This window comes from Corvus hawaiiensis, chromosome 8 (genome assembly GCF_020740725.1).
Source record: "Corvus hawaiiensis isolate bCorHaw1 chromosome 8, bCorHaw1.pri.cur, whole genome shotgun sequence".
NCBI classification, from domain to species: domain Eukaryota; kingdom Metazoa; phylum Chordata; class Aves; order Passeriformes; family Corvidae; genus Corvus; species Corvus hawaiiensis.
This window is the reverse complement of record NC_063220.1, coordinates 32,992,903-33,013,535: the sequence shown is the minus strand read 5'-3', so window position 1 is coordinate 33,013,535 and position 20,633 is coordinate 32,992,903. Positions and strand designations below refer to the sequence as shown.

Below are 20,633 nucleotides of genomic sequence, written 5' to 3'. Positions count from 1 at the left end.
ATTGAAACTCAGTGTGGGATTCTAATGAACTATTTGTGGGAAATTAACCTCTGTTTCTCTGAAAGGTCTTTCTGCAGGGTTTTCTCTTTGAAGCTATAGATACGCTGCTTCTATGATTCTTTTAATCGTATCACCTTGTTTTAACATGCCCAGAGTTATTTTTGAGCTTGCAACTAGAGTGGCATTTTTAACTACAGTGATTTTTCAGTGGCTAAAAGCAGAATTAGGGTACCATGTTCCCAAAACATATGTTAGTAATAAAAAGTCAGTGCTTTTTTCCTCAGTCAGCATGTCTTTCAACCTCCATTAATTCAATTTTTTTAGGCTTTTGTCTTCCATCTCACCATTTATAAGGTATTTAGTGCACAGTCCATCTTGTACTATACATACATACAGGGCAAGACTCAGTTCTTGACTGGAGTTCTGAAATGGTGCTACAGTACCCATTATTTAAAATAAAAATGTGACTGACCTCAGCTATACATTTGCAAAGTCAATGACATTGCAGCTTCCTCCTGTGGGGAAGCATGAGTATCATTAGGTATTTCAATATTTAGCTCACTCCTACTTGCTAAGTAAAACTTCCCTTGTGAAATCTTTGTGCAAGTACCTCCTGTGATGGGATTCACTAGGCACAAATTTTTTTAAAAATACTGCTTCCAGGCCAAAGGAATTGATTTACCAAAGGAAGCTTTTTCTTTAACATAAGTACCCTTACTTTTGGGATTCCAGCTATTTGAGCTAAGCAATATAGATGCGTTTCTTTGTAGTGTAGGAGCCAAACTTATCTAGATTTTTAAAATAAGAATTCACAGAAGTGCTGTTTTCTTGATCTAAATATGTTCAACTCTTCTATTTCTACAAAATATCCAGGGGCAAAAACTCAAGTGCACTGAGGATAAAGACATGTTTATTCATAGAAGAAGCAGTCCAGTGTTTCCTCTACACAGATATCTTACAACAAACATTGATTTCACTTGGTACTTGTGGGCTTCTTAAACAATGCTCCATATTTTAAACTTTAATTACATTTCAAGAAAACCTGGCTTTCAAAACCCCTAACCAACCCCATGTATAATATTTAAATGTATCTTCTATCAGAGTACATTTTAATATTGTCTACTAATTTTTTTCTAATTTGTAATTCAGTTTTCATTTGTACAGAAATTAGCATGAAAAATATATCTTATATAAAATTTGCTTCAAATGTCTGCCTAGGTAACTCCAAGGAATGCGAAGTTCATTTTTGACTGGCTTCCTGTAGCCTGGGGTGCATAGTAATATTTTTTCTAACATTTCAGATTGTCTTCAGTATTTTTAGATTTCTTTACAAAACCATGTTGCCCGTTACTAACAGACTGTGTGATCATAAAGGATGGTCACTTTCTGAACAGAATTCCCACTGATATAAATTGAGAACTCCACTGAAATTCACAGCACATATGGCCCAAGATTTCTTTTGATTATGCAGTAAATGGTTCCTTATAAGTGGACTTGATGTATAAAGGCATTAATAGAAGTAAGTTATGTTGCTTGGAGCAATTTATAAAATATAAAGAAGCCATGTTAGTTCATTGAGCTGTAGCTGAGCTAAAAAGGTTTTAAGAACATTTCCTTTGATCTGACAGGCACAGAAGTACATGGAAATCAGGCAGGAATGGGGAAACATGGTTACATGGGAAAGCAAAATCTGTACTAGCAAATGTGATGGGACTCATCCTTTCTTTGGTTCTGTTCTCTTCTGTATCTGAGCTATGAGATCCAGCTTCCTTCAAGTGTTGGGTTTGCATCATTTAAAACCTATTCCAAAATGTCCTAATGGGCCCTTATACAAAGATGATGCTCACTCATTCACATTGAAGAAAGAAAGAAAGAGTGAACTTCGTGTGTTTTGTGTGTTTGATTGGCCCTCATTCAGACTTTAGCTGCCCAAGTGCTGGATACACAACCAGGGGTTGAAAAGATCAATGCTCTGTCCCAGGCACCCTGTGCCTGAGTGCACGGAGAGTTGCATCAGTGTTGGTCTGGATGCAGCAAATGGGGGTTTCAGGGCAGTGTGGGGGCCAGGTGACCAGTGAACTGCAAAAATTTTTGAGGCACAATGGAGTTCAGCTATGGCAGTCTGTAAGTAGGCATATATTAAAACCAGTGTGAACTGATAGCAAGAATTGCTTAAAAAAGCAATGAGTTTTATTTCACAACTACCTGCTAGAAGCATGGCTAGTATATAACTTGACAATATTTAATATTTTCTTCTAAATAATGTAAAGTCTGATTTCATTAATCAGCTGTCACAGCAAAGTTCTGAGAAAACTTCTGGAATTGTCGCACATTTTCACAATTATTTGAACATGTGAAGGACACAGTTTTGTATGCACCTATGAAGCGTTTATTTACGTTCAGGTGAGATGAAGGGAAATACATTACTGAACAGGCAGGTGTTTGTTTTTTTCCTTTCATGTGCGCTTAAAATATACTATAAAACCGACATGAGCATTTTTCTTCCCACTGAGAATGACTTTGGAAAAAAGAAATCAACTTTAATCAAGAAAAAATATTAACTAGAATTTTAAGGCTCAAAGTGAACATTTTTGTGTTGTAAATAATAAGGCAATTATCAATGAATCGCTTCTCCTGTATTAACAGTATAAATATTTCATTATGTTTTGTAAGGACATTGTTCAGAAACTAATGCTTTTAAACCTGGAAGCATTGAGAACACAGTTCTTAAATGAATTCTTATTCCAGATTTGTTGGTTGAAGTACAATTACTGGCAGTTGTTTATATATGGAGGTGAAGACTGCAGACTTGGGTTTTCCTATTTGAAGTGTGTGCTCTCATCTCCTCGTGTTAGCAGAGGTAAGGCGTTCAGAAAGGTTGCTCCACCTTCCATGTGGAAGCAAGGAACTCAGTCCAGTGGTTTTAAGGCAAGAGGTCCAATGATACCGATGCAGACCTATATGTGATGCTGCTGCTGCCTGTGAGGCTGGGTTTGCATCAATCTGGACCAAAAGTTTAAAGCAAAAATAATACTTTTTGAAATCTAGAATTGCAACACAAAAGTTGTCTTTTCTGCTCTGGTTTGCAACATACTATGCCTCTGATTGGTTTTATACGAAACCAGGACTAGGAGGAAATGGGAAACTAAACCTACAGGATTCTGAATCAGTAAACAGCTGAGAGGTTACAAACCCGAGCGTTTCTGTATCACACTTATACAGCATTATACTCCACATTCTGGTGGTTTCATGGACTTTTGGAGTTAATAACTAACAGTGACTTCAGTGGACCGTCTAACATTAAGTTTTGTTGCTGCAGTAGCCTGCCCTGAGTAAGAGAATGAAAAGCTGTGTTAGTGTAAGGTGGAACTGGTTATTCAGTAAACACCAGCAATGGGCAGCCAGGTTGTTCAGGAGGGAGCAGGGTGGCTCTAGCACATCCTGACACCATGTGGCAACACAGTACTGTCGTACTGTCGTACTGTCCTTCTCTTCCACAGGCCTTTTTCCCTTGTCTGTTCCACCACTTAACAACACAAACGTAATTTTGGTGTCTTTTTCTTGCAAGTTCTTCCTTGTGATGGGCACATCAGTACTACTTATTAAACAGCATTGACATCCACTCACACAAGCTGCCTTTACAGGCTCCCTTCATGAGTTCAGTACGTGCAGAGGAGAAATGTCCTTTAAGGAACAAAATGTAACAACTACAGACCATTTGGGATCAGATTCTGAGTTTGTTTTTATCAGTATTTATCAATTACTGGAAGTAATTGAAATTGCTAACTTCCGCGGTTTTTAGGGAAATGTGACAGGTTTTGATCTTTTTGCTGGTAAGTACTGTCCAGGAGAGAATATTATAGTTCAGCTAACAGATTTTGGTGATGTACTTTCTGTAGCCTAACTGTCACTGAGATTTCTGGGGCTCCTTCCTGAATGACTAAGGTTTAATCCTTCTTATGACAGATCTTTGGGAAAAGTCTTTCAGCTTCTTGTCCTCCCACTTCCAAAGAACTGAATGTACATTTTAAGAAACATTGTACCATTTAATCCTCAGCCCATCAACTCAGGTTATAATGATGTGAATTTGAAGACACTCCACTGACATTGCAGAGAAAAGGTGAAGAGATACGGTTTGCACTGTGCACTTTTTTTACTTGCATTGAGCTTTTGGGTGTGATGTCTGATGTTGTAAGATGTGAAAACCATTACTGCTGTCAGTAATATTGATCAGTATGATTCCAGCACTGGTAACCAGATAGTTGCCAGAACTAAGTACTAGTATTCCTTTCTTCTACACTGTGTGAAGAACCCTTGTAGCTTGACTTGCCTAATAGGTTAGATTCCAGCAAAAAGGAAAAGTTTGTGCTTGCTTGAATTCTTAGTTTCTACTCAGCTGACAGGTAACTTAATCCAGGTAGGATATTTAGACAGGCAGTGGAAAATAAAACAATTTAGAAGCACAGAGTGATTTAGGTCTGAAGAAAGCTCAGGGGGCCATCTTGTCCAACCTCTCACTCTCAGCCAGGCAAAGGGGCCACAGGGGACTTCCAAGCAGGCAATCTCTTGAATAAGCTTGTGCTTAGGGATAAAGCCTGATGGCCAGTATACAACCTGGAATACTTCAGAACAAAACCTTCTCTCCAGTTCACAAAATAATGGGAAGACCAGGGCTGTAGATGTGAGTAGAGTTTGATCTTTTGTGTCTTAATTTCCTACCTTCCCATTTCCCAACAGCACTGAATTAAGCAGGCAAAATCTAGTAACTTTTCTTGGATTATTTTTCCAAGAGTAATAACTAATATGGGAAACTTTAAATTTTGGGTTTAGTTTTGGAATCCTAGGCCACCCTAAAAACCACGTGAAGATAAGAGGAGCGGTAGATTCTCTGTCCTAGACAACCAGACCCACAGTATGTCTTAAGTTGTGCATCTCATTACTGAAGTCCCTTAACTCAATGCATCACTTCTGATAGCCATGAGTTTTATTTTGTTTTCCAGGAAAGAGGTACAACATGGGCAACATCTGCTTTCCCATGGAAATACCTGCACCTTGTTTTAAATCTTAGGATAAGACTGTGTTTTAGCTGTGTGGTCGGTCCAGTCTGGGGTGAGTTGCCTGAGATTTCTAACAAAAGCATGAGAGTTATAATGATGGTTTTGTTTTATGGTGTTCACTCAGGTGGGAAATAAAACAACACAAGAAATTCACTTCCTCTAAACCCTTAGGGAATCAACAGTTAGGGACAATAGAAGCTGTATTTGTGGGAAGCCCAGTGAAAGGAACTCTTTTTCAGTCTCTGGCTATATCCAATATTCTTTTGCTCTTAAGATAACTCCCCATTGTTTTCTTTGCATATGTAATTTTTTTAAAGTTAAAATTTTAAATTTGAAAAAACCCCAAATATAGCCTAAAATGAAAGTACCTGTTAATTTTTTTTTTCATCTCTGTGACTTTGATCATGACTTTGTTGCATTCTGCAGCCATACTGAAAGCAGTAAGTAAGAAGTGCTTGAAAACAATGTCCAGAGAAAAGGGTTAGCAGTAATTGAAAGATGCAAGAAAACACTGTGAACATTTGCAGATTCACAGCTGGGGGCTATTAATGTAACTGTATAGGTGCCAAAATATTTAAATCAATCATTAAGTGTTGTGACTTAACACCTTCTGTAGAGCTTTCATTAATTTGCCTTATTTATTACCACTGTTAGTTACAGTAGGGTTTTTTCTAGCTTTTCACATATAACTGTTGCTTAACTTCTTAAACTTCATATACTAACAGAATTTTCTGTCTTCATGTTAGACACCACACCTGTGACCATTTCCTAAATGGTGGTGAAAATTTACCAGGTCGCAATTCCTTTCCATTTAGCTATAAAATGAGCTAGATGGTAGATGCACATTAAAAATTAGGAAGAAGAGACTGACATTTAAAAGCCATGAAGTTACAAGTTTGGTATCATCTGTGTTAAAGTCAGAGGATCACTAACATGGTAAAGAAAGAAGTATGAAGCACATCTGGAAAATAGTTTCAGCTACAGGCTCAAGAGAACATGCTTCAGACACGAGGAATTTTCATTTCCTATGTTAGCGCCTTACGCACATGTCCTGTACCTTATTTTATGAACCTTTACACCAAGAGTACACAGTTCATGGAGTACACACACACACAAATATAAATATTTAGGGTATACAGCTGTACCTACATGAAATGCTATATTTATCTAATCTGGAATTCAAAAATTCTAAAATAGTCTGGCATAATCATATATAAAAATGAGTTACATCTTTTCCCTTTAACTTGTGCTTTGTGATTATTTGGCATGTTTTTTAGAATTACATTCAAAGTCTTGTTGTTTACCCTCATTCAGGATTGTTGTTACTGTAATGTCAATGTTTTCACTGGCAGTCTTCCAGCTAATCATCATCAATCCTTACCATGGCAGCTACAGCGCAGTAGCTCTAATTCAAGAAGTAAAAGTGGCATTGGCTTTTAGGTGCTGAAAACTATGTTTACTATGTAATTCTTAGCAAACTACACAGTTCTGAATTTATTGCACAACACTCCATACCACAATTATCCTGCATTAAAATCATATGCAAAAGTCTTGTACGATATATTACTTGCAGCATTTGCAGCAGCAGAACACTTAATTACAAACAAGTTGCTTGTAAACCTTGAGCATCTTGAGTTGTACCTCTTTTTGTTTTTATTTAGTTTTTCACAGTTCTAGTATCTCTGTAGGTGCAACTGGAACGAGCGTTTGTTTTTCAAAGTTCTTCACTCTCCACCAACTTTTGGGTTGGGGATGAAAACAGCATAGGGCTCTCAGGAGCTGGAAAGGCAGAGAAGATGTCGAGTCCTTGGCTGCTGAGGTTCGTGTAGCGGCTGCCACCGGGGCGGAGCTTGACTGCTTGTGGAATTTGACGGTGCCACTGAGCTGAAGCAACAGAAACGTAATGGGATGTATAAACCTCTAGTTCTGGTCACAATGAAACAAAAATACACACACCTGGAAAGTTGCTTCCAACATCCTTGAGGAGAGCACGGTATTGTTCTTTCAGGGTTAGGGTCTGTTCTTTCAAATATTATCATTGGCATAGTCTGTGTGTTCAGTAATTTTATTGAAGTCTACAGATAAAATTTCATCCCTGTTCAATGGGAACGTTTGCATGGATTTCACAAAGTCCAAAATTTAATGATTGAATCTTTGGAGCCTTCCCCAAAACCCTTGCAATCAAAACTGAAAACATACCATAGCATGAACAGAGATGAACAAACTGACCAGGGCTCTGATTCTGTACTACTTCATCCTCTGGATTGCTTTTCTTCAAGGAAGTGATTGCAGTTTTTATTGCCCTCTAGTACTTACAACTACTAACTAGTAGTTGTAACTTCTAGATTTTTTTTTAAATACTGAAAGAAATGTAATCCAAAGATCCATATTCAGTAATTTAGAAGTAACATTCAGCATGTTCCCATATGAACCACTAAATACCACTAAAATTTTGTAAAAATATTATATTAGGTAATACCTAGCAGTTGTTATCCCTAAAACACTTCAGAAAAGGGAAAATTATATTTTCTTTGCCAGTGTTTATCGGTATGGGTCTGCACCCAAATTAGATAGACACATCTGTCAGCAGTTCAAATGAAAGGGTATGAAAATGGAAGTCAACTTCAGGCTCCAATGCTTTGAGGTAACTTAGTGTGGGAGACTACAATCTAGATGTTAAGCATTGATAAGAAATGTCTTTCCATGCTGAATTTTGACCTTCTCTGGAAATATTTTTAAAAGAGCCTCCTTTTTTTCTTGCAGCACCCAATGTGTTTCTACTTGAACTCATTATTTACTCATTATTATTTTTCTTTGCACGCTGAATTGCAAATATCAGACCACACCTTCAATCTCTCGACCCAACCCATTCAAAATAGCACAAAGAAAAATGACTTCTGTCACTCACTTTGGGGTGTGAGCTGTGTATTTTAGAAAATGTGGCTGGAATTGGGAAGCATTTCTTGATTTCTATATTTTTCCTGTTTGTGCCTTGAGTATTTCATTTGAAAATTTATGTCTTTCAACATTTAGATATCTAAGGAATTTTAAAATTTTGTATCACCTTTCTTGAATCAGCCTCTCCCCAGCCCTCGATTCTTCCATTACTATTGCCCATATCACCACAAGGTGGCAGGAGGCTGACAGAGATGCACTGGTGACTTACTTCTGATAATTAGGTGGGGTTTAAAAACAAATGAGAAATATGAGTTTGAAAACATGGGGTTTTTGTTATTTCTTTTGAGGGTCTGGTTCTAATCCAACCAGTTTGTGGAACATGTTTTGTGTTTAATTATGCTGCTTAAGTGATCAAAATACTCTGCTTTGTCTATTCTGTCTTGTAGAGATAACAGTTAAATGATGTGCTGTAGTTCTTGAAGTGCGCTGGGGCCTTCTGAGTCCTAGACAAATGTATTGGATGTAAAGTAACCCCCATCAGCTGGGCTTGGTTTGCACCCCCTGTGCTCTGTGGAAGAAGGGTTCCACTTTTTTGTGTGCAATTTATTGCTCCATCAGGTCAGAGGCAGTGGAGTTAAGGTTCAACTCGAAAATATATGCTTATGTGTCTAGGGATTCTGGAAGGTGGAAAATGGAAGTAGAGAATATTGTGCAAGGCTCCTCCTTCGGCTTTTTTTCCTTACCCTCCTTTACACTGATGCAGCAGAGCTGGTTTAGCCATTTTGCTGTATCATTATATCTCTTCTGGGGCCTTATTAAGCTGTGGCCATGCTGTGACACTGATTTCTAATCCATGTCAAACCCAGACTAAGAACTAGTTGGGGGTTTGTTTTATTTCCCAGGCAATCCCTACCGTATATGTCAAGTCGAGCAGTACAGGAGACAATGCCAGCTTCGTTCTTTGCAGACAAGGTGTACCAGCCAGCATCTGCTTTCTTGGCAGGCTGGATCAGGAGGCAGACATACCCTGTTGTATCTTGATGCATGCTGGGAAAACAAGTGTTTGGGAATTAGTATTTCTCGAGACCATATCAGTTTTCATATTTTAAAATATGTGTATTAAATTTGAAACAGATACGTTGTCATTTCTATTCTCAAAGAGGTAGCAGTCTGAGACACCTATAGTCAATAGATTTGCTTTCAGTGTGACCTCAAACAATGACCAGAAAATCTCAGATCTGTTCTGGCTCCTCTCAGTTTTGCACAGCCATGGTGTTACAGTGGGAGCTGAATTGTTGCTCTGGATATGTTAATATTAGCACTATTTACTGAATACTAATGAACTAAACCCATGCACAGCTGCTGCACAATCGTACTGTATTTTTTCCTAGTTCAGAAGCTGGAACAAGAACATAACAAAATACCAAGAGCCAAGTACAAAGTTGGGATATTTTTCACAACAGCAACCAGAGGCAGTCAGGAACTTTCTTGGGGCACCCTTTTCCATGAGAAAATGACCAAGTGAGAAAATCAAAAAGATTTGCTTAGCCAACACTCTAAAAGAAACCTACTTCACTGTTCCCTCCACTTCCTTTGCTCTCCAGTGATCTAAGACTTTGTGGCTGCACTTTCCAGGAAAAACCTTTCAGTAATGTATAACAGAACTGAGACTCCTCTGCTCTCTAGGCTGAGGCTGGTCCTTTTTATCAACCCAAGTGTTTCTCTCATTATAAAGGAAGAGGTGCGAGATGAGCACTTCAGAACACTTGAAGTTTCAGGATATTCTGAAATTTGAGGTTTTATTTCCTTATGAACTGGAATGAAACCACAGACTTTCAGGACAAGAGGACATTTTGTGCTTCCAACAGCACAAATTAAAAAGGGAGCGCATTCACTCTTTGCTCCCCGCACTGCACAGTTTGCCTTTTGCTGGGGGTGCAGTAGTATAGGAGCTGGTGTGTGTCCTTATTGTGATACAAAAATGTCTCTTGGCTTCAGGCAGGAAGGCAACAGTGAGGCAGGATAGGGACAAATGGGGATGAGGCTGCCCATGGCTCTGTGCAGAGCCACTGGAAGCCTTTGGGGAAGTCTGGTCTCAGCTGTCTGAAATAGCAGAGCTATTACAACCCTGATGCTTGGTCCTGGCGTTGTGGGGTGTGGGAGGTTTTCCTTAATCATTCCTTTGATGAGCTGAAGCAAAAACTTGTTTTCTAACCTTTTGTGAAACAAGTGGAAATGTGGCACAGTTGTTCATTTTCCAGTAACTACAGTGTTTGCATGTATATAACAACAATCCCTACGAAAGGGGAACACCTATTTGGTGTAATCCATTAATTTGCTAATGGTAGACTCAATCCCTTCCTCCAGATCATCTATAAAGATATTAAATAGGACTGGGCCCAAACCATATAGACTACAGGCTGTAGAAGGTCAGAATCAGGTGGGGTTTTTGGAGAGGGACAGGAGTCTCTGGGTCGGGACAGGGCAATCACTGCAAGAGTTTCCCAAGAATGCTTTCCCTTGTGATAGGTGTGCATCCCTAACAGGTGCTGCTGCAGAGCCAGTTCTTTACTGATAGCCTGCAGGAGTGTGTGTGAAGCTGTGGGTACTTCTTGAAGCTGATCTCAGAGATCCAGTGACTGCATCAAATCATTAGTTGGAGCCAAGTGAAATAAAATATTAAAAATCAGATTTATGCTGAAGTAGAAATCTTAAAAAAAAACCCCAATTAATTTATCATTAATTACAGACAAGCATATTATTTTATCAGCTTTTGTTTTGATAAACTTAAAAAATAGTGAGGGATTTGACAGTGAGAGCTGAACCTGAACATTGTTGTATTTTGTAAGCATGGATCAAAGTCTTTGCCTTGTTTGTGACCAACTTTGTTATCAGCTTCTCTATCCAATATGATGAACTCTCTATTATCCTGTGCTCTGGGCCACTGAAACTGTTCTGAGTTTGAACTCATACCTAGTTGGAACTAAACTGGGGAAAAAATAGCGTAGAGAGAATAAGGTGCTCAAATGCATTAAAATACCACATCAGAGTATGTTTGATAAGGAGATTCATATGCCCATGACCTGCAAGCTCTGGCCCCACTCTGAAGCAGTGGTGCATCATGCCTTTGTTCTGAACCAAGGAAACAGCCACTGTTCACCCCACAAGGAAGCAGGCTTTTTACTGCTTTATGTGGGTGAAAGAAGTTGTTTTTAAAGCACCACCATCTGTACTTATCGCACAGGTTTTCATGGAAGCAGTTGGTCCAGCCACAAGAAACTTCAGGCGTGGGTGTTATGGTACAGTACCTCATCCTCTCTCTGTTTGATGGGATGGTCTCATTATCTTTCTTCCAGTAAAATACAGGAGGTGGCATTCCCACAACTCTGCACTCTAATCTGACGGGGTACCCTTCTGGAACACCACAGTTCTGAAGCTTTTCCAGAAACATGGGGGCTCTTTTTACTTCCTTTGCTGGAAGAAGAATTATTGAACAACAGATATTTTATTCTTTCTTTCTCTCTGAACAGTGTGGAAGAACACAATAAAAATTATTCTTGTGATACCAAAATAGGTTGTGAATTTTTAGTGAGATATTGGAAGGGAAGTGAAATGCCATGACATAGCTTCTGTAAGGGAACATAAAGTAAATAATAGGCAGAACTGAAGTTCATAAATGAATACATGCATGTCTAATGGTTCTAAACATACTACCACTGCAGGAAGTTAATGCCAGATCTATAAATTTCAATATCTCACATCTTTTAAGGCTTTATTAAAGAGCAGTATTCAGATTTAAATTTTTCTATTTAAAAACATTTTTAAACCAATAAAATTTGGGCTGAAATCTAGGATATCTCAATTAATATATTATTAATTCAAACTCTAAGCATTTTCTGGGGAGAAAATTAAGAATGTCATTTTGCCCAGACGAGAGGTAGCGTGGTAATGAGGCAGAAGTCTTATGGCCCTCTCTTAGTAACAGGAGTGCACTAGTCAACTGAGCCCAGGTGTATTTCCCTCCATCAGCTGAGGAGGGGAAAATACATATAAAATTTTCATATCTGTATCTATAGCTGTTGGATTCTCTTGCTCTCAGTGCATTAACTATTTATTTATACTTGTCTGTAGGGAAACTATGTAAGGTTAGTTTGCATACAGATAACTTCATCACTGAGACTAGTTTTTCAGTGCTTCTTACCTACAACAGTGAGCTCCAGACTAAATGAATTTTGTCCTGTTTTGTTAGTGGCAAGGCAAGTGTAAGTTCCGGCATCACTTTGGGAGAGAGGATCGATGAGCAGAGAGTGAACTCCAGTCTCTCTGACCAGCATCTTGTGTCTGCCATCTGGGAGCACAGGTTTGCCATTCAGGAGCCACGTCAGGTCTGGAGTTGGTAACCCACTCACCTAAGAGACAGGAAAACAGCTTGAGACAAATGTCCAACTGACAGGAGAGGCTAGTAAATTCAGAGCCAGGCCTTTTTACAAATGCCAGCTGAATCATGTCAAAATCTAGACCAGAATGATTTTTTTAAAAAATTATTTCTCAGTTTTTGTTTCTCTGCTGACTACTTCCAAAAGGGAGAAAAACAGAAAACAAACAAAGAAAAAGATTTTAAAATACATGAAATATCTACATTTTTCTTAGAAAGGAAGGAACTTACTTTATGAGATATGAAATTAGAATATGAGATTCGCAAAAGACTCCTAATAATCTGCTAGTTCTGCTAGTTTTCCTTTTTTTTTTTTTTTTTTTTAGGGTGCTGAATATAAATCAAATTCCTGGATCTAAAATACTACAGAGTTTAGCAAAGATGAAAAAATGTTCTGTACAAATTACTTCATATTTTTAAAAATTTGATGAAGAATGATATAATACTTCATAGCTGTCAACCTTGTGTGCTTTAGAAAACTAGAAATTAAGTATTTTTTGAAAGGCTATTAGACTGTATTATAGTATTAAAAATCTTTTCAATAGGTAGCAGTACTTACTCATGTCTAAAATACTGCTTTCCAAACAATATTTTACAAAGCAGAGAAAGAGGGAAGTGGTACTTGCCTGAGTGAGGACTGCTCTCTCCCAGGTTTGTGCAATGCCAGACATGCTCTGCCAGGATAGCAGAGCTAGGAATAACCAAATTCTTTGGCATGCTCGTAGTAAACTTTACATCGTAAATTAAGTAGTAATGAGTCTTGCTCATCTTCAGGGCATTAACTTGTGCCTCAGAACTTCTACCCTCTGCAGGGTAGAGGTCAGTGTCAGCACTGCCACCTTTGCTGCACTGCAGGGGCACAGAGGGGCTACCAGAATATGTTGGAGCAGCTGATTCTCTTAAAGGTGTTCAATAACAGGATGTTTGCTATGTGTACTCTAACCTCTGACTACTCTTTCATGTCAGGATTTCAATCAGTAAATGGGGATGTTTCTGCCTGTGTGCATGCTGGGGAGGCATAAAATGAATTGGGCTCAGTTCCCTCTTTTCAGGGAGTATTAATCTTCAGTAATTCAGTCCGATACAATGGGAACATTTGTTTGAACACAAAGCAACGTGCTGAATCCTCTTTCTCATGGTGGTTTTGTGCTATTCTGGATTATGTTCGATAATGGAGCAGAACTTCTGGAGTTCATACTGGTAAAGGACACAGTGTACATATCTAGTAATTTGAACAACCTTGTAAGTGAGCCTTCTGTTTCTGGGTTTTGTTTTCTGTGTTCTTCATCCCATAGAGCATTTGTTCAAAAGAAATCCCTGGAATCAGCTCAGAGACAATGGCATTAAGAAATAGTTTTATAAATGAAGCATTAAAACTTGAATGGAAAATGTTCATACATGCAATAAAGAACATGAAAACACATAACACTACATGTACAGAGGTAGGGAAAGTGAGAGTGAACAGAGGAACCAATGAATACCTTACAATCCAACCTACAAAGTCGCCCTTCATGTGCCACCATGTCACCCGGAGCCTGTAGAAAGTATGGCCTGAAAAAGCGTTCTTGAACTGCCTCTTTGTCTCCTTCTGGCACCCGCGGCCGTGTTCTGCAACACAAAAATCACCTGTGGGTGTTTGGAAGTCAAATTTTTTTTTCCTAATGCTTAAAAAAGGGGAAGAAATTGGGGAAAAGGATGGAGAGATAGCTTGAGTTACATAAAAGGGAAGAAAGAAATGGACTGATTGTAATTTAATTATTGCATATTTTCCATTTAGAAAGATTATTGAGTTAACTATATCATGTAATATCCTTAGATTCCCAAGCTGGCCTTTGCTTTCTTTTTCATTTTGCTACTCCATCCCTTGCCTTTAGCTCCTCTACAACAAGTACATGAAATCATAGTTAAAACTTCCCTGTATTTGAGGATGACCTTCAAAAACATAGAAGCGACCTGTTGGGAGGGAACTGCTGCTGTTATTTCCATTTCATGATTGAGAACTGAAGTTCAGTGAGTGCAGTGGTTATTTTGGTTGCCTTCATTAAAAAGCATAAAGCAGGTCTGCAGGACTTTTTTCTTTCACCTGTGAGGCTGAGTTGTTGATATTCGTCCTCGAAAAGGGACACTCTGAACCATCAGGTGTCCTGAACAACTGATCCTGCCCTGCAAATCACAGTGGAAACAGAATTAATAGTTGGTTAATAGCTCATTTCATTTTAAAGTATAAATATTGAACACTTACAATGCATTTGTAAGTGTTCAAGCATTAGGATTTATTTTTATAAAGTAGCTGAACTATAGTGAAAATACTATTTTCCTAAAGCAAATGCTGTTAGCCTGCAGCTGTGGCAATGCATTTAGCAGTGCTGCCTGTCCCTGCTTGTTTATTCCTGCCACAGGTACTGTCTGCTAGTACCTTTGTACTGGCATACTTTAAAATGCAGTCATAAAGAAACTGAAAAGAAATAGAATTTAAAAAAAGAGAAACATTTAAACTGGAAGAAGTTGCCTGATGGACGTACTTCTAAATAAACAGCTAAGCTAGCACACGAGGTCAAGGAGAACGGTGTAAGGGAGTGAGACTATTTGCAGATCCACACACAAATTGTGTTTGCTAACAGTTCCAAATTTGATGTAGCTATTTGTTTCTCCCTGCTCTATTCTTTCTGCCTGAAACATCATGTCTGTCTTGTCGCCACATCATCTCGTACCTGTCAGCATCTGAGAGTGGGAAGGAGATAGGGCAGGAGTTATTAATGTGAAAAAATGTCCGTAATGATTTAAACTGTATGCCTAATAGGGGAGTAGTTTCATCAGTTGTGTTTACATAGTGAGTCTCCTCTCCTATGCTCTGAAGAATCTGATTTGTGATATAGTCACCACTTGATGTCAAAGTATGTGGCCTAATTTGTGTTCCTGTTAACGTAAATTAGAAAAAGATGAAACAAGCATTTTTGTAAAAGAAAAAACAACAGCTTACTTGTGGGTTTGCAGCCATAATCGTATAGTTGCCATCATCATCGTTAGTAGCAGTTTCAATATGTAAAGAACATGTTCCATCTCCTTCTCTGTTCATTTTGAAATGTGTGTTTTTCTTTGAAATCTGCTTGCCATCCTTGAACCAGTAGACCTGTAGTGATCAGACATGCCCCCATGACTTAACAGTGACTAGAAAAATAATGTAAGTTGAGTGATAGCTAATAAAATTTTAGAAAATTATAAACTTTGCAGGTCAGTTATAATGTGAAACAGAATGATTGCAGGTTGAACTCAAGAAGCTGCATATCATAGCTGGGCCTGTCAGGTTCTCTTTTCTTGGCTCTAGGCACGCTACTGGTTAGATCAGTTCTCATATTTCTGAGAAGTTCTGGGGGTTGTGCATTTCTGTGTCTCCTGGAGTCAGGTGGCTGTACCTCAAGGCCTGATGCATGCTCAGGGGCAGATACTGTTATTTTAGAAAGGTGGGGGAAATTATTAGTTTGGGAGCTCTCTCCACAGAGCCATGTGTTTAGGAGGGATGTACAGAAAATAGTGAGTAGTTGGGTTTTGTTCCTTTACCAGTTACAGTGAGAATGACATACCTTGGGAACAGGTATTCCAACTATTTTGCAGGTGAATGTAATAGGGGATCCTTCCATTACCCGAAAATGCTTGAGTCTCTTATCAAAGATGGGAGCTATGTATTTGCCTGTAGGGATTTCCTCGTGTTGGACTTCATCGTCTGATTCATCCACTGGTGTCCGTTCAAGGCGAAATTCTATTTCGTTCATCAGCCTCTGCTCAAAGCTTGAAATCCTGTATTCCTGCAGGGTGAGAGAGGCACAGATCTGAACAAAACCAGCCATGTTCTGCGGTATTTGCAGCCATTGGCACTTGTAGACTAATTCTACAACAAGTGAAAATACAAAAGCCTAAGTAAACCTAGGGACATCCTGAAACAGTGTGAATTTGGTTTGCAGGCACAGATACTGCATTGTGAGTCTGTACAAGATAATTCATGAGACTGAGTTTTGTCAAAGTAAAAGAATCAAATATGTAATTCCTCTAAGTCCCTGTCAAGAAAAATTGTACTCTTGCACACTGTTGATCAAAAGAGATCATTAAAACATACCAAATTTTTGAGGATTTTGTGTTCAAATATTAGTCACCTGCTAATTATAGAAATTATAGAAAACTATACCTACTAAAAGAGAAAATTAGGAAGAAAGTGAAGTATTTTCAGAGTAATTAACTTCAGGTTAAACTTGGACAGATTTCTAGCTGGTGTGACTGAGAAAGCAGAATATATTACATGGAAATTCTTAGAAGATTAAACAGATCATGCAATAAACCCAGCATATTCCTACATAAATGAACATTTCCAGATAGTTTGATGTGATTGTGAACTTTCTCCTGATCCCCTGAAGCCAATTAGAAATGTCTCATCACTTAGCTGTTTCGCATGAGGAAATCTCTTGTCTAGACCAGGAGGCATTTGACCAACTGTCTCTTGCTGTGACTTGTGAAGCCTCAGACCAAGAGCCAGCTTCAGTTTGTGCCTCCAAACCCGTGTTTGTCCTGGGCATGGTGGAGCACTACAGCTACACCTGGATGGAGTTCTCAGGTAGCACACGTTTCCCACTGCCCTGACACACACAGCTGCAAGAGCTCCTTGTTTAAGCCATTACAAAGTACCTTTTCTGGGGGCAATCTTGTATTACGTGTAGAAGACAAATCAGTTTGCTCAGACCTGGATCTGTGCAGGTTTTAAGCCCAGAGCTTGCATTCCTGCTTCTATTGAAAACAGAATTTTAGAAACCAATGAATAATAAATAAGGGTGTAACCAATCCTTAGATATATTCAATTTGCTGAAAAAACAAGGTTCAGAAATGCATCTTGTCTGAAATCTTACAGAATGTTAATTAAAGAACCACCATCTATCCCAAATCACTGGCAATTACATCCCTGATCATTTAGCCATTCCATCTTACTGCTGATTATGCTCTTGACCAATAAATTCCAGATAGTAGGGAGAAAAGATTGAGAAGCAGCAAAAAATTTTAGCTGACAAACTCTTCTACTTTCTTTAGGAGATCAAGGAGACAGAAGTGAAGCCAAAGGTTTAGACATTACAGTGGAGTTTTGAGGAGACAGGGGTTTGTAAGACTTGCGGGTGAGTGGAGGAAAAGGTGGCAGCCACAAAGTAAAAAAAGTTGGAAATTGCTATGGTGGAGTAAACAGTCTGGTAATAGCTGATTTTGGAACTGTAGTGGTAGGCATTGTGTGTTTTTGTCTAAAATGTCTGTTTTGGGGAGGTTGCTTTAAGGTCAGCTCTAGAAAAAGTTAGCTATGGTAGGAAAAGGCAGCCAGCTTGGAATAGTTAGGAAAGGAATTTGATGAGTGAAGTTGCTCCTCCTTGCACTCAACCCTCGTTCCCGATGCTGCAGGGCTGTTTGTTCCACACAGCTTCGGAGCAGTGTGGAGAGCTACAAGGTGCAGGCAGCTTAGGTGGCTGAGTCCCCCCTCCGAGATCCCTTCCTTACCTTTAACACCTTCCCCCGCTCTGACAGGGCCGCTCTGCTCTCTGACACTGTCCTGCAAGTCCAGGCCACACTGTCCTTTCAGCTGGCCGCTCTGTCCCAGTGTGAGACGTGCCAAAGGCTGGGTGTCAGGCCCTGCATGGTACCAGCCACCTCCTCAGGGGACTGGCCGGCAGGTGGGGAGCACTAAACAGCCTGATAAAGTTTCATCTCCTTGAGCTTTTCTTCTCTCATGCAGCAGATCTCAGCAAATTGCTTTATAGATCAAATTCCCATCTCATTAAAGCCAGTGTAAAACTGGAGTTTCTCTGATTTCGCACTAACCAAACTGATCATTTTCTCACATAGGTGGCAAGAACTGGTTATAGTGTTCCAAGGGAAAGTTAAGCAATCAGTGTTTTACCCTTGATACTGAGAAAAGGCCTGTGTCTTTTTAGGAAGGCAGGATAATGTAAAAATCAGGGAGTGGCTGCTGTAGCAGAGGGAAGTAATGGGGCTAGAAAGGCATTACCATTACACTGTCAAGGTATCACGTTAATGTGGAAGGACAAAATGCTGCAGAACAGAGTTAAATTTTGAAATATTGCAAGCTGATGGCACAGTCCAGTATTGTTTATAGACAGCTGAGTTAAGTCAGCAGTTTTTTGTATGGATTTTTTTTCTAGAATCATTGCTGTCTAAAACAAGTCACTGTATGTTGTAAGAAATTAATAGGGTATGGTTGCTGTAGCCATGATGGCCTACAGATGAAACCACATAATGCTGATAGAGACAATTAACGTATTTTTTTCCTCTACTCTGAAAGTACAGATCTGTCTTAAGTGATCTAACCAACTAACATAAATAAAACTTAGAGCAATCATTTTCAAGTTGTACTTAACCAAATTAACTTTGCCATCTGCTTTAGATCCTAAAAACTTTTCTGTGAACGCAGTGTATCATTTTTTTTTCTGGCTGATGTGCTGAGGATGTTAACTTCCTACAAACTACTTCATTAAGAAATATAGGCACTTCTTCCTTTTCAAATGTCTGCTTGCAGAAGAGAATACAATGGAGGAAGGAACACGTTTCATGGGACCCTTTCAAGTTAATAGTGGACAGGTTTTCTCCCACGTTTCTTTGCGTGTGGCTCTGGATGTATGTGCATACACAAAAAGAGGTGTAAAAGTAGCACTTTGTGAAAATGAAAGCATATGGCTGCACTATCAGCACGGGGTTGTCATTGCTGGCAGCTGCTTCCCTGCTCATGGAAGCCCTAAGTGTCCTTGTACAAATGCAAGTCTCTGGCTGGGAACTGTGCAGGCTGACTGCAGGAGTTTGGCTGCTCATTTAAAGGAGTTATGTTCAAAAATACATTTTAAATTAGAAAACATTGAAGTTAGGGTTCCCACAGCCCCTGTTTCCTGTGTGTCGTCCTCATACATCAGTCTTTGCTTTTCTAAATGTGTTCAGTGTGCATGTATGTGCTTGTATAAATTTACAAACAAACCAACAAGACCAAATTAACTTTGCTGTGAAAATTTGAACACCAACATTCAGAGGCTGAAGATGTTACACCAAACTTCTTATAAAGAACAGAAATCTCTGAATAAGTGAAAATACACTTCTGTACACAGAGTACAGAATAATCTTGTAGGTTTTTGCTTGTTTGGTAGGTTTTCTTTTAGGATTAGCAAGAACAGAAGTTAGTTGTTAATATGGCTTTCTGAAGAACTGTTTTTATCATAGAAATCATAAGCCTATTTCTGAATGTGATTACAAAAGTGGTGTAGGGCAAAGTGTTGTTGTGGTTCAGACAAGTATTTCGTAAAGTGTCACACGAACAAGCCCATGTGGGCATGGGGTACAATGTTAAAACTAGGCTGCAGTTCAGCATAGTGAGAAGACTGAGGGAAAGAGTACAAAGGTTCAAGCCCTGGTTTGGAGTCAAAAATGTAGCACTGCAGCTGCTTTTTTGGCGGCTTTCCTAGAACATGAAACTTTCACAGGCAGTAATTCACACAATTGTTCAATATAAAGTAGCAAGATACTTAAAATTATTATATCTACCAGCTAAAAATTCAAGCTCCTGTTCGGTGGTGTAATGCTCTGTGCAATGTATATAATGCATTTATAATTGTATATATTTATCTATATATGCTGAGTAGACTGCAACTTTGGAAACCTGGCTATTTCTCCTACACCGAATGCGCATTGTTTAGTGTGCAAAAGGGAGTAGGCAGTGATGGTGTTGTATTAATATTGTCCCAGTATAGTTTGAAGGGTAAAAGACTTACAAGTGGCCAAAGCAAAGCCAGTAAATGTGCTGAATATGTATCTGGAGGGGTTTTTTACCATTCTAGTGGAACTCAGTGGCAGATAGAGAAGTGAAATGCAGCTTTCCTTCTGCTTGCCTTTGCTCTGCCTTGGCAATATTGTCATAGGCTGCTGGTGGGTGGCTTTGTCCTGCACAACAAACAAAATCTTCTCTGAAATCTTCAGTCTTGCTGAAGGTACAGGTTCACGTAACTTTGTCTCTGTGATGGATCTATTTGGCCCCATCACCATAATTTTTGACCACCAAAGAGCACGGCATCCTTCAGGGCAGGGCTATTACCTGCATTTTACCTATGGGAAATTGAGGCCTAAAGAAGCTGAGGGACCTGTTAAGGTAACACAAAAAATCTGTGACTGAGCAGAGAGCTGCATCATGATCTCCTAGATCTTGCCAAGTAATTTAACTC

General features: G+C 39.1%; 1 protein-coding gene across 2 annotated transcripts in view; it reads right to left on the bottom strand.

Annotated features, from left to right (window-relative positions):
- Positions 1-893: 893 nt before the first annotated feature.
- MYPN (myopalladin) overlaps positions 894-20,633 on the bottom strand; it is a 72,480-nt gene continuing 52,740 nt past the window's right edge. For both annotated transcript variants that reach the window (XM_048311919.1, XM_048311918.1), the window contains exons 13-20: positions 15,972-16,193; positions 15,371-15,520; positions 14,474-14,553; positions 13,872-13,998; positions 12,157-12,364; positions 11,264-11,429; positions 8,869-9,002; positions 894-6,941 (exon numbers count right to left, since the gene is read on the bottom strand). In XM_048311919.1, coding sequence (XP_048167876.1) covers positions 6,772-6,941; positions 8,869-9,002; positions 11,264-11,429; positions 12,157-12,364; positions 13,872-13,998; positions 14,474-14,553; positions 15,371-15,520; positions 15,972-16,193 — 1,257 coding nt within the window. In that variant the 3' untranslated portion in view covers positions 894-6,771. The remainder of the gene's footprint in view (positions 6,942-8,868; positions 9,003-11,263; positions 11,430-12,156; positions 12,365-13,871; positions 13,999-14,473; positions 14,554-15,370; positions 15,521-15,971; positions 16,194-20,633) is intronic.